At 39.2% G+C, this 13,875-nt stretch overlaps 1 protein-coding gene across 1 annotated transcript; it reads left to right on the plus strand.

The window, feature by feature from the left end:
- Positions 1 to 1,862: 1,862 nt before the first annotated feature.
- On the plus strand, positions 1,863 to 6,002 carry rbm15 (RNA binding motif protein 15). The gene has a single exon (XM_038283006.1). The coding sequence runs from the start codon at positions 2,031 to 2,033 to the stop codon at positions 4,557 to 4,559; it is 2,529 nt and encodes an 842-aa protein (XP_038138934.1). The 5' UTR covers positions 1,863 to 2,030; the 3' UTR covers positions 4,560 to 6,002.
- Positions 6,003 to 13,875: the final 7,873 nt, after the last annotated feature.

Genomic DNA, 13,875 nt, shown 5'->3' on the forward strand with positions numbered 1-13,875 from the left:
TTAGTTCCATTTACTCAAGTAACTTTTTGGAAGAAAATGTACTTCTAGGAGTAGTTTTTACAGTCGACGAATTGTAGTGAAATCATGTATTCAAATTGTCTTTGCTACCTTTAGTCAATGTTTTTCTCCACAATTCTTTTCAAAAGGAATAAAAATATTCTTTGTTTAAAGGATGAATATTATTACTACGTTTAAAACCAAAAATTATACCCACAATAAGCCTTCCAGAGCATGTTTTTCCCGTTTGTGAAGGAAAACTTCTCTCAGAATAGACGGACAGCATGTACCAAAAATGTCCATATTCAGCCTTCCTCTGGATTAGCTGTTTAGGCTTTCTTCGCCCGACCTCCGGAAGGCTGCTTCCACACAAGCCGCAATCATGACAACTAGTCAGAGCCTGTAAACTTAGCCTAGAAGAGTGGAATAATAGATTAGATGAAGGCCATAGCTTAACCGATGGGCTGCTACACCATTCCCTTTATGATGTCATAAGGGGAATGTCATTTTGAGCATATTAGCTAGTTAGAGAAAGGCAATTATAGTGGTGAAAGGCTTTTTTTTTAATATGTGAACCTTATACACAGGCTTCAGAACACATGTGACTGTTACAAAATATTTATAATGTGAATTTTTGCCTAATATGGAACCTTTAATTTTTGCAAAGCATAGTTAACAAAAGTTAATAGATAAACCGATACATCAACAAATCTAGAAAAAAGACAACCCTTCTCTAATAAGGGTTATGTACACAAATTGACCTGATCACAAAGATTGGGGATTTTATACACAAAGGCTAGTCTAAAGCAATCAAGGAGGGGGTGGGAGTGGTGTGAAAAAATACAATCAATGTGTGCATCAGTTTTAGCAAACAACTGTTTATTAACTATAATCAAACAGACTGTTATGAAAGAATGCAATGAAATAAATACTAACATTGTGAAATGGCTGGAGGTACTTCCATAAGTGCACAGTTCATGTGAGATCCCTTGTTTATACACAAGAGTCACAGTCTGCTGTCAATCTGCTGAGGCTCCTTTCCCCTTTGGAAGTCAGTAAGCATACAGTAAATAACTGAGACTGTCACTACTAGCAGTGTTTGCTTTAACATTTGCACAGTTTTTAGAGTTAAAAATTGTGGGAAAAAAGATACGTTCCAAATAACTAATTAATCAACAGTGCACCATACAAGGCAGGTTTATTTTCAGTAAAAAAAAAACACAAAAAGCTTTTCACAAAAAAAGTATAAGAAAAAAAAAACATATTCTATAGCAGTAAGGGCTCAGTAAAGCCAGAAAGGGAAAGTATTAAGATTTTGGAAATGATTTACCATAGTGGCACAGTCAGTCCATCGCATATAGCATTCGTTACACTTGTCTATTAAATTTGAGTAATTCAGGTATTTCAGACACATAAAAACGGTAGTATTAAAATGTTATTGTATTTAAGTTTTATTATTTTTTAATGGAGAATTGAAGTAATTTCTATAGTTGCTTTATAAAGTAAATAGCAACAATAAAGGTAATATACTAAGTAATAATCTCTGCATCTTAGGTCTGGTAGGTTCAGTCGAATTACATTAATCTCTAACTTTTACTTACTCATAAACTTTTTAAAGATAAGCAACTCTATATAAATGATATGAAACTGAAAGACGTTCACAGCAAATATGAAATAAACGCCACATTATCGTGATGTAATACTTTAAGTCAAAGAATGTAAATAATAAGAGTTGAGTTTGTTCCAATATCCTCCTTTAATTGTTTTCCAAATGCAGCAAATGCAGGCAAAGCTGTATTAGGGCTGGGTAAGTGATTGACAGGTGCTTTAAAGGTTTCTGCCCACTTTTCAGCCAATCAAAACGGATGGGCGGGACTTGTCGCTAATCTTAACAAAATGGCGAAGGTTGTTGTTTTGCCGCAGGGTCGCTGATTTAATCCGTTTATCGTTTCAACCAATTTCTGCACCCGTAGTGGAGAAGCAAAGTGAAGATAAGGTCAGGCACCAGAAGGACAGATTCCAGCCGGGCCGAAATGAAAGGAAAAGAGCGGACACCGATTAAAAAACGGTCCCGGGCCCTGGAAGATATCCGAGACAGGGGAGGCTGTCATCCGACCAGTAAGAAAATGGGGGCTCTCTCCGTTTCCAGCGGGAGTAATAATGGAAATAGCTCCACAAAAGGCGACGGCGGCACAACGAGAAGAAGTTTGCTCGTCGAGAAAAGAGACAGAGAGTTTGATAGCCACGGCCGGACAGGAAATAACCACAGCTGTCCGCCTGCTGTGGCTAAAAACCACAGTCTGAGTCTGACGCTGGATTTAGCTTCACCGAGGGGCGTCTCTTCCCGGGCGGAGCAGCGGGTCCAGCCGCCCAGCACCGAGAGTGAGTACAAAACACTGAAAATCAGCGACCTGGGCTCCCAGCTGAGCGACGAGGAAATAGAGGACGGACTGTTTCATGAATTCAAAAAATTCGGCGATGTGAGCGTCAAGATGAGCCGCTGCAGCGATGGACGCATCGCGTTTGTGAATTTTAGAAAGCCGGAAGACGCCAGGGCCGCTAAACACGCCAGAGGCCGACTGGTGCTGTACGACCGGCCACTGAAGATCGAGGCGGTCTATGTGAACAGGAGACGGAGCCGATCTCCAGTGGAGAGGGAGTTATACGTGGCGGCTCCGAGCCACAGGCATCTACCGAGGCCCCTGTCGCCAACCGGCCTCGGGTACAGAGACTACCGGCTGCAGCAGCTGGCTCTGGGACAGCTGCCCCCTCCCCCGCCGCCCCCCTTACCCAGAGAACTGGAGCGGGACCGGGAGTTTGCTCTGTTTGAGGCCAGGGCGCGTCCTGCTTTCATTGCTGAACGGGCAGGTTTCAGAGAAGAGGATTTTATCTCTCCTGAAGATGATCAAAGAGCCAACAGGACGTTGTTTCTGGGCAACTTGGACATAAGTGTCACAGAGGCGGACCTGAGGAGGGCTTTTGACAGGTTTGGGGTTATCACAGAAGTGGACATAAAGAGACCCATCAGAGGACAAACCAGCACCTATGGATTTTTGAAATTTGAAAACCTTGACATGGCTCATCGGGCCAAACTTAGTATGTCTGGCAAAACAGTGGGTCGCAATCCAATAAAAATAGGCTATGGCAAACCCATGCCCACCACACGTTTGTGGGTGGGGGGACTCGGACCCTGGGTGCCTCTAACTGCCCTGGCCAGAGAGTTTGATCGTTTTGGAACAATAAGGACTATCGACTACAGGAAAGGGCACAATTGGGCTTACATTCAGTATGAAAGTTTAGATGCTGCACAGGCAGCCTGGACACACATGAGGGGTTTCCCCCTGGGAGGACCAGAGCGCCGGCTCAGGGTGGACTTTGCAGACTCTGAGCATCGCTACCCACAGCAGTTCCTGCAGCCTCTCCCTATACCGCCTTTTGACATGGTGGCTGATTCATTTGTTCACTGTGCCACACCCGAACCTCTTCGGGTCAGAGACCGGACTCCCCCTCCACTTCATTTCAGGGAGAGAGAGCTATTCCCTGGGAGCGACTGGCCCAACCCAGCCATCCGTGAACGGATTAGAGCCTCACCCTTTGAGCCTCTTGAACATTTGGAACGGGACAGGAGAGTGAGAGAGCCGTGGTCTCTGGAACGAGAGCTGCAGGGACGAGAACCTCTACGCAAACGGCGTGCTGTGGAGGAGGGCCGCCACCTGGACCTCTCTCCCGACAGCACTGACAGAACAGTTAGAAGGAGACGATCATCCCCAGAGGGGAGTCCTGGAGGCAGCAGCAGAGATGGGGGGCGTTTCAGTGACTCAGAGCGCCCCATGCGAGGTGAGAGGGCCTCTCCGGTGAGGGAACGCAACAGCAGCCTGGAGAAAGGCGGGACAGAACGCAGGCTAAAAATCCAGAGTCTTACTGATAAAGGACCTGGGGTAGCTGTTGGAGAACGCAAGCGAAAAGCAGTTGATGGCGGTAAAGGCCCCGCCAAGAGAGAACGTTCTGAAAGCAGCTCCAAGGGAGGTCCGCTGTCCAAGTCAGATGGTACTAAACTCAGTCTAGCCTGGCAAGGCATGCTCCTCCTGAAGAACAGCAACTTCCCAGCTAACATGCACCTGCTGGAGGGTGACCACAGCGTAGCCAGCGACCTTCTGATCGACAGCTCAACAGGAAGGCAGGTCGACGAGCTGAAAATCACCCAGCGTCTCCGCCTGGACCAGCCCAAGCTCGACGAAGTATCCCGGCGCATCAAGGTGGCCGGTCCTGGTGGCTACGCAATCCTTCTGGCCGTTCCCGGGACCACCGAGGATACATCAAGCGACTCTGCAGCTTCGACCCAACGGCCGCTCCGCAACCTGGTGTCCTACCTCAACCAAAAACAAGCAGCTGGAGTCATCAGCCTGCCTGTGGGGGGCAGCCGGGATAAAGACAACGCAGGGGTCCTTCATGCTTTCCCTCCCTGTGATTTCTCTCAGCAGTTCTTGGATTCATCTGCCAAAGTTCTGGCAAAAAGCAAAGAGGACTATCTGGTCATGATTGTGGTTCGTGGCGCATCATAAGAAGTGACCATACACTAAAATGAAGTGGAGTTTAGGAAAAAAAACAAAAAAAAAAAACAACCCTTGCTGTATGTCAGCAGTTATTGCATGCTGTGTGTTCTGCATCCTGGGGTTCAGTAGTGTGCTTCTCCAGTGTCTGAATGTTGCCATATAATCCACTAAAAAGGACAAACCTTGCCCTTCTATGAAACTAAAAGGTCATTTAAGTACATTTCAATGGGTGTTTGATCCTAAGCTCAATCAAAAACCTGCTGTATTATCAGACTTCTGGAAAATGTTAAAAATAAGGGGATATTATAAAATATAAATTCGTACAAATCCCATTTACATTTATGAGCCTTAAGGTCATATTTAGATTTTTTTTTTTTTTTTGGTCCATCAAAAGGTCAAAATGGTTACTTTATCTAACATAAATGTTAGACGTTAAATGGTTTTATAGTATACCCCCACCATGACAATTAAACTACCAATTAAAAAGAGAATAATATCACGTATATATAAACATCCAAATGGTCATCTTTGTTTTTAGGCTGCTCTATTTGATGCCATCAGCCTGTAATGGCTGTGTTATTACAGCAACTGTCCCCTGGTTACGTGAACAGGGCATGACTTACAGTAATGCGTTACGTTATGTGTTGAAATTTAAAATTGTTAACTTTTCAAGTATAGAAATGAAGCGGAGCGGAATACTTTTTCAACTCGGGATGCAAAGAGGAGGGAAAGTATTTTCAGAGCAAGTTTAGAAAAGTTGCACACTTCTCTTCCAGTTGAGCACTTTAAATATACTAACTTAGATATTTATATTTGTTCTACTAAAGTGGCCCCATACGTCTAAAAGGGTTTTGAATTGCTGGAGAAGAGTGCTGTGATTTTTAATGACAAAATGTTTTGCCAGGGTCAAAGTTGGAAATATGATGTAAAGGTCAACGGTTAAAACATTTCTTGATACAGGTCATACATTTCAGTTTATAAAGTGTTTGGTCCATACATTTTCAAAGGGTTGTTCTTGAACTTTAGTATATTTGGAAATAGAAATCCTGTGACTTCATTGCAATGAGTTTGTAGAAAGGTCAAGAAATTGTCCCCAAATCTGTGAAAGGCTAACAGGTCAGATGGACCCTCGCTTTAACTGATTTAAAATTTGAATTAATTGTAAGAGTTAATGATATGCAAATGATTATGATACCCTGGAAACCATTTAAAAAGTTTATTCTCAGCCAAACATTGTCCCTGCTGCTGTGCTGAGGCTGAGCTGGAGGATAATGTTGGCTCGATCAGCCTGCCCACTGATTATCTTTTTCCATCTCTGGTCCAAAAACCAGTTCCATATTGAAGGTCGATAGATGACCTAATGGGTCTCCTGACATATACAGTTAAGCTCCAAATTATTTTTATTCAAATCAGATGTTTGATAGAACATGACACTGGCAACTCTCAAAAGAGGGGAAAAAAAATTATTTGACCATTTTTCTTTGCTAATGAACTCCAAGTCTTTAAGGTTGAAGGGCCTCTTTGCCATTACCCTAATCTGTAGCTCCGCCCCCAGATTCTCTATCAGGACCCTGGCTTGGCATTTCCAAAGTGATTATTCCTCCACTCATATGAAACGTTTTGGAGAAAAAAAAATTAACTTCACTTTAACCATCATTTGTCCTGTAATAATTTTGAGCTTATCTGTAATCTGTTTCTGTAACATTATACCACTTTTAAGTCATTTTAAATTTGAAAAATAAATCTAAAATGTTTAGCCTTTCACAGCACTGGGTCTTTTAAGTTGTGATGTTTTAGAATACAGGTAGAGGAGCAATTACTGATAATAAAGTCACTTAACATCGCTTGAAAAAAATTTGAACTTAAAGCTTCTTTAACATTACTACCAATTGTCTGTATTATCCATACATTTAAGTGTCTCTGATAGATCAAACTAAATTCTTATGATAATCATAAACATGCAATTTTTTTTTGTTTGCAATAGACACCAGCCCACATGGCTGTACTAATTGAAAATACAGATATTTTCTTTATTTAAAGCGTTATCCTTTTGTTTATGCTACTTTTTATAGAGTGGATCTGACTTTGCAGTTGTGTTTAAACTGAAGTACTTGTAGACAAAAAAAAAAAGACTGAAAGGTTGGACAGTGCGATGTTGATGGCCTGTTTTATTTGAATCTCTGAACTAAAATCTTCATAGAAAACCAAACCCAGTAAACTAGTGGTAAAAAAGCAATTAATTAGCTTTATAGCAGTGGTTTACCACTTCACATGGAGTTTAATGTTAGAAGTAAAAATTTACAGTAACTCATGCCTGCCAATATTGTTTTCTTAGGTGTTTTTACCACTTTATTGTTTGACATATTGTATTTGATTATCCAGTTAGGGACTTGCTCTGAATCAATTGTTAATTTTTATGTTCATATGTGATGAAAACATACTGCTTGTTCACGTGGACAAAACCCCCACTACCAACCCCAAAACCTGGGACTCTGGAAGACGCAGAGCTGCGGATCTGCAGGAGAAAAAAAAAAAGGCAGCGTGGTATGTGTGAGTCCTTGCTGATGAGGAAGCTTTTTAAATTGTGTAGTCCATCCTGCACCTGTGATGACTTCTGTTTTAAGTGGAAAAATAGAGCAATGTACGCTTTGATGTCATGGGGAAAGGAAAATCCGTAGTGCCCATGCGAAGCTGTTCACGTAACTACAAGTGCGTTTGGGCACTTAATGTGACCGATTATCAATAAATTGTTCATGTGAAGGGAAAATGTTTCTTCGATGGAAGTGAATTGACGAAACAAGCATCAATGCCTTATTGTGTTTCCAAGGAGTTTGTCACTTGAAATGTTGTTCCTGCTCATGAGAGGGGGAGACAATTTGCAAGTTGTTTAGCTCCAGAGAGGAGAGACCCATGTTTCCTAAGAGGATTCCTATTTGTTTAAAGGCCAGTTTTGGGAGCAGAAGTTGCCCCATTTGTAACTTACCCCTCACAACTGTTCCTACTGACATGCAAACACCTGAACAGGATGGAGGAGCCGCCGTCTGCTCTTGTTTGAATCCGGCTTGCAGATGCAGTTTGGGAGGCGTGGCTTTGGAGCGAATGGCATCACATTGATGGTCTCTTGTTTGCAGCACTTTCCCATGCATTGGTTCTGGTCCTGAACAGGAGGGAGAATTTCATCGCTCTCTCACACACTCAATTGTTGAGATTGTGACAACTCTGAAATTTGCAAAGCAACTACAAATCGCTCCGTCTCCATGCAGAGATTTGGGCTGATTTGTCTTTAACACACTTTGCCTGGTTTTACTCAGATTTTACCCATCAGGAAAGACAATTGGCTCAGATGTCAGCTAAGAATGCTATTGCTGGCCTCTCCTCTCTGAGGTGCCATGTGAACCAGTTCCCTTCATCACCTGGAGATGAAGCCTCGGCTGGAAGGATCCCACACAGCGGATATTCCTCACTGATGTTCCTCCAGGACCACTGTTTCTTCCCCCCCAAATCTGTGTAAATGTTAAAGCCTCTTTACACACTCAGCTGCCATCTATTTTAGATGAGTTAGAGTAAAAACATGTTCAGTAATCTGTGCCGAGGACCTTGAGAAACATTGGCATCATGAGGATCAAGGAGCACCTGCTTTTCCTCTCCTCCCGTCCATCAGCTGACAGCCAGGACAGAGCAGGTATATCTGTGGTAGCTGTACAGAAACAGCACCAGGGTGAGTGAGAAACAGGGCTGCCTGCCATGGCTGTATCGGTGGCTTAGGCAGCAGGGGTGAGTATAAAGTATAGCACCACATTTTCAAGACAGATCATACATTCTTATTTCTATCAGTGAACAATGTCTTCCCTTTACAGACCAGCTGCTTAATATTCAATATAATAAATTAAACTTTCATAACATGGAACAGAACCTTAAAAGGAGTATAAAACTGAGTCCAAGTTAAAAAAGGGTCAATGTCTTTAAGGTCATTAAATCACTATAAAATATATATATATATATATATACTTAAATTGCCCCTCTTACATTTAATAATCAGAATTTTTTTTGTGTGCATAATTGTTATGGTCCCTTGCTTTTTCCATATTTTTTGCCACTTTTTAAGGAACTTAATAAATGACCTGAATTAAATGAGCTTTAACATTGTGCCTACCAAATACTGCACATTTAGTTCATTCTGTTGATGCAGTCTATAGCCACAAGTCTATTTATAAAAAAGGGACACAATAATAAACATCAATATTAGGTTAAGATTAATATGCGCGAATTGGCAAAACAGCGAATTTCCTCCCCTTTCCATTAGCATGTAAGATATAAAATATAAAGTTAATCCCTGTATGATTTTATCTAAGTCACAAAACTCAGTCTCTCCTGGGTTTTTGCTTCAGGCCCCATAGAAAAAAAGTTTCAATGTTCAATACAAATATTATTTTGTTTATTACATATATTCCTTTAAATTAGGATGAAAGGGTTAGGGTGTGTTTATCTTTTTAGGATGCTATTTCTAATGTAGCTTTTTAAGAGTTTTTTGGTCATCAAACCACAGTTGAGAAGGTAAAAAAAGTAAAAAAGAAAAATAAATCCCTCTCCATATTACAGAGGGATTTTCTTTGTTTTGCTTAAATATAGTGTTTAATATTTAGTGTCAGTTAACATCTTATACCAGCTCATATTATTGTTTTAAGATTTAAATTTAAGGTAGTCCTTTTACCTTTAAGCTGCTGCACTACAATGGGATTAAAGATATTTAGTAAAATCAGATACGTCACCATAAAGTGTGATAAAATGAAAATAATCCAAGAGATCTTCAACCTCAACCAGTGAACTGCTGCATATAGGCAGCGATGTTCCCACTTTCAGGACGCCACAATTATAAAGCTTATATAAAATAAATTCATAAATTAAATGTCTATTATCTGAATTTAAATACAGTCCTTAAATATTGAAAAAAGATTATAGGGAAAGAAATTTTATCATATGCTAACATTAATTTAATTAAAGAAATATGTGTAACTTACTATGGAGTTGTACCATTTTGGGTTATCATTTTCAATTGACCTAGCAAATTTGATCAACTGTTATTATCAGCATTTATTCTGGGATTAGAAAAGGGTTCCTGTAGTTTTTTATGAACTTAAATTGAATAATCTAAATTATGAAGTTATGCCCTTATTTTTTCTTTTCTTTTTCAGGTTAATGTCCAGTAAAACTAAAGCAATAAAAAATCAAAATGTAATTCTTTACATTTAGAATTTTGGACCTTTTTTAGTGTCCCCTCCGCAGAGTCTAAAAAGATTGTATTAGGTTTTTAATGAAGTGTGAGTAAGTAGCCTGTAGCCATCCATTTTCTGACACTCTTTATCCCAAGCGGGTCACAAGGGGTGCTGGTGCCTATCTCCAGCTGCTTTCGGGTGAGAGGTGGGGTACATCCTGGACAGGTCGCCCGTCCATCGCAGGGCAACACAGAGACAAACAGGACAAACAACCATTCATGCACACACTCACACCTAAGGAGAATTTAGAGAAGCCAATTAACCTAACTGACATGTTTTTGGACTGTGGGTGAAAGCCGAAGTAACCACACATACTCAGGGAAAACATGCAAACTCCATGCAGAAATACCCCGGGCTGGGAATCAAACCCGCAACCTGGCACCAGTGCTACCCACTGAGCAGACCCACGGCTAGCCTGTGCCAATTAACATATTTGCCTCCAGCAGCTGTTGAACAGTGTTAAATTAGGGAGGGAAAGCGCTGTACAACACATTACTTTACATAGCCTGCGGAAAAAAAACAATCTCTTCTACACTTTCCCTGTTCTTTTAAGTTCTCTTAACATTTTAATCCCTGAATCAGACAGTATCTTTGGACATTAACATTGAAACCATGTTATCTACTACTCATAAAGCATATTTGATTATATTAGCTCTAAAAACATTCATAGTTGAGCAGTCTGATTTAATATTTTCACACTGTTTAAACACAGGCACAGGTAGACTTATCTGATAAACAGACTGTGGGTTATGATTGATTTAACACTGCTTAATCACAGTATTTTTTTGATATCTGTGCAGATACCCACCAGACTCCATTTCTGTTTCCAAGACACCGGTCAACCCTTGGAGTGTCATTCGCTGTAACCTTCATACAGGTAATGAAATGCTAATTTAGTTGTCTAAATCAGTTCCAATCATAAGATTAAGCTTATAGATCATTCCTCACAGGGTAATACATCTTAAGAGATATCTTATGTAAAATGTCATTATTATTACTTTTTACAGCTAATGGAAACCAAAAGGAGTAAATGCATAATAGTCCATAAAAGGATATTTAGATATGTAATTGTAATGTAATTGCCTCAATTATTCCTGTTGTGTGGAACGGTTTACAAGGCATATGTTGTGTTTTGTAGGCCAACATTTTTACAATAAAAGAAAAAAATAATCATATATATATACTACTGTTTTCTCACCCCTCGTGGGGTGGTATGTGTCATCCTCAAGCTCGGGTCCTCTACCAGAGGCCTGGGAGTTTGAGGGTTCTGCGCAGCATCTTAGCTATTCCTAGGACTGCCCTGTGTATATATATATATATATATATATATATATATATATATATATATAAGAATTTTTATATTTAAATCATATCTCCGAAGCATACTCACCTAATTGACTTTTATACATGCTGGAAATATACTGTGCATCTCTGTGTAATTAATGTATTACTTTCACTTCAAAAATGAGTGAAATTCACCTTAAAAATGAAGATGAAACATGGATGATTCTTTAAGTGTATTTCCTTAAACAAATACTGTATAAAACGTTTAGATTAAGCATATTGAAATAAATGATCTTTATTTTGTTTTTGCCAATAAAGTATTTGATACTTAATTTGCTTTATGACTTGTGATTATTTTTCTCCTCTCGTGTCTTGTGTTTTCTAAATCACACAATAACAGTTTGGGTCACAAATTATTTTATTATGTATGAGATGAGCACTGTTACAAGTAAAAAAAAAAATCTTAAATCTTGAAACAGAATACCTATGATTGGTTGTGCCTATTTGCTAGAGAAATCCAAAACCCAGGGTATGATAGAAACAGATTATTCCAGTGATGCATTCACTTAAAAAAAAAAAAAAAAAAAAAAAAAAAACATAAAATGTTTAAAGAAAGCCCTTGGATGAGGTTTAGGCATTGCCTTCTCAAGACCAGATGTCTAAAACAGTACCATATACAAACTATTAAAGCATCAAATGTTTTTTTCTTTTTTTTTTTCTTCTGTGGTACAAAATCTACTATAGCCCCAAATCACTAAAGCCAAACAGCTGAGAGTGAAAGCAACTCGTGAGCCAAAAGAGCCTTAGTGCATGACTCGTCATGGAAACAATACAAAGAGTCTTGCTCAGTATTGTGAAAGCGAGTTGAGGGGGAATAATTTGGTGCTAATTGAGGCAACATTCTTGGAGCAGGAGCCTTCTTATTCCACAAGAGGGCAGCACGAGAAAACACATCAGCTGTTCAGACCAATTAAAATGATAGTCACAGTCCATATCATTTTATTTTTGTCCAAATGTAAGCTTCAAGTCGTAAATAGGTTTTCTAAGGTGATCTTTGGCTGAAATTACAGGAAAGTTAGTAAAAGATACATTACCCTGTAAGGCAAATGGTGAAAAAACAAGGAACTCACTAAAAACACAACCCCTTTCACGTCCACCCACCAAAATATATATATAAAAAAAGATTCAAGAACCAACAGACTCTCATATTTAAACAAAATGACACTGTAAGTTTGCAACCGCCGACTCTAAAAAGTTTGGGCGACAGAAAAACAACAAAGAAAAAAAAAAATCCCATTTCGGTTAGGCCAAGTGGGGAACATCACATAATCACTTCTGTTGGTCACAGATTTATAGACAAACGACTGATTAAAAAAAAAAAAATTACATAAGTTTGAGAGAAGACTAATTTAACTCCACCATCTCTAAATTCAGCTGTGACCATAACTTGCAGAAAAGCACATAGGTGTGTTCTCCAAAGAGCTGGTGGATTTGCACCAAAAAAAGGTGTGTACCTCTGTTTAAAGGACAGTAAACGAGTGTGTAGTTGCATAGATCAGCCAGGCATGAGGATCCTCCCATCTGTAGTTGCACAGCAGTAAAATGACATGCCAAAAACAATCATGTTTTCAGTTCATAGCCAACAAAATACAGTTGTAGCAATCAAAAAGTGACATGTGAGGCTCTGATACTGAAGTATGACACATTCTTTTGCAGCTGCTTGCAGGCACAGGATGTTCAAACATGGTGCTGAATGCTTCTATATTTGATCATGCAACAGATATATCTTCAGAGTGTTTGACTTGGATTATTTTTGATAGGAAACACCAAGTAATGCATAACTGTGAAGAGATTGAAAACCAATACATGATTTTGATTATTTTAACAAATAAATGAAATTGGAATAAATAGAAAGTAATTAATTGGTCAGTTTAGTTAGTCTGTATGTATCTTTAAGTATAAATGGAGCTGTTTTATAAAGGCCGCAGAGGTTTTAGAGCAATGCTGAACAAATAGCATCATGAAGACATTCCAAGCTTCTACATCTCATAAAACTCTACAATTCAACATCCAGACATTTAAAGAGTACTGCAAATAATGTTTTTCTGTTGTGGATTTTTAAAAAGCAAAAACTTTTTAATTTTGACAGTGACATGACACATTTGCCTATTGTAAAATATTTATGGCAAATGTTTAAATAGCATAGGGTTTGTGTTCTAATGACAAACAAAATGAATGACAAAAAATGCATTTCTTGTACAATCAGTGCAATTTCGTTTTGTACTTTCAATACATTGTCTGAAAATACCTGAAAACCTGCTAAGATCAATATTTTATTGTTTTATAAATAAAACAACACTGTTCACTTTTTTGTTATTCATTGAAAAGTATTATCTGCCACTTTAGAAGGACAAAAAAGTGTTGAACCTGGTTCTGCTTGCATAGAAACAGGCTGCAGATGAAGGACCGACTGCTTAGGCAGGAAGAAAATAGATGAGCAGCAGAGATCCTCAGGTGAGATAACTTTTTGGGATCTAAGGAGAAGCTCTTTGAGGCAATATTCCTATACATTCAAAGACTACTGTGCAACACACTGTTGGTAGCATTAAAAAGTGGAGAGTGGATGATAAGATGCCAAACAGCTAACTGGGAGGAAAAAAAAATAAAAGGCAGCAATAAAACAAAACAAAAAAAACCCAGAGATATTTAAAAGGGCTACAGTGAAACAATTGTGTCTGAAATTATTGGACTAAAGCATGAACTATACA

This window comes from Cyprinodon tularosa, unplaced genomic scaffold (genome assembly GCF_016077235.1).
Source record: "Cyprinodon tularosa strain WSP-4 unplaced genomic scaffold, ASM1607723v1 ctg19, whole genome shotgun sequence".
NCBI lineage: Eukaryota > Metazoa > Chordata > Actinopteri > Cyprinodontiformes > Cyprinodontidae > Cyprinodon > Cyprinodon tularosa.

Excerpts from the sequence above, each read along its gene's own strand:
- rbm15 (XM_038283006.1), top strand. The coding sequence starts at position 2,031 with ATGAAAGGAAAAGAGCGGACACCGATTAAAAAACGGTCCCGGGCCCTG.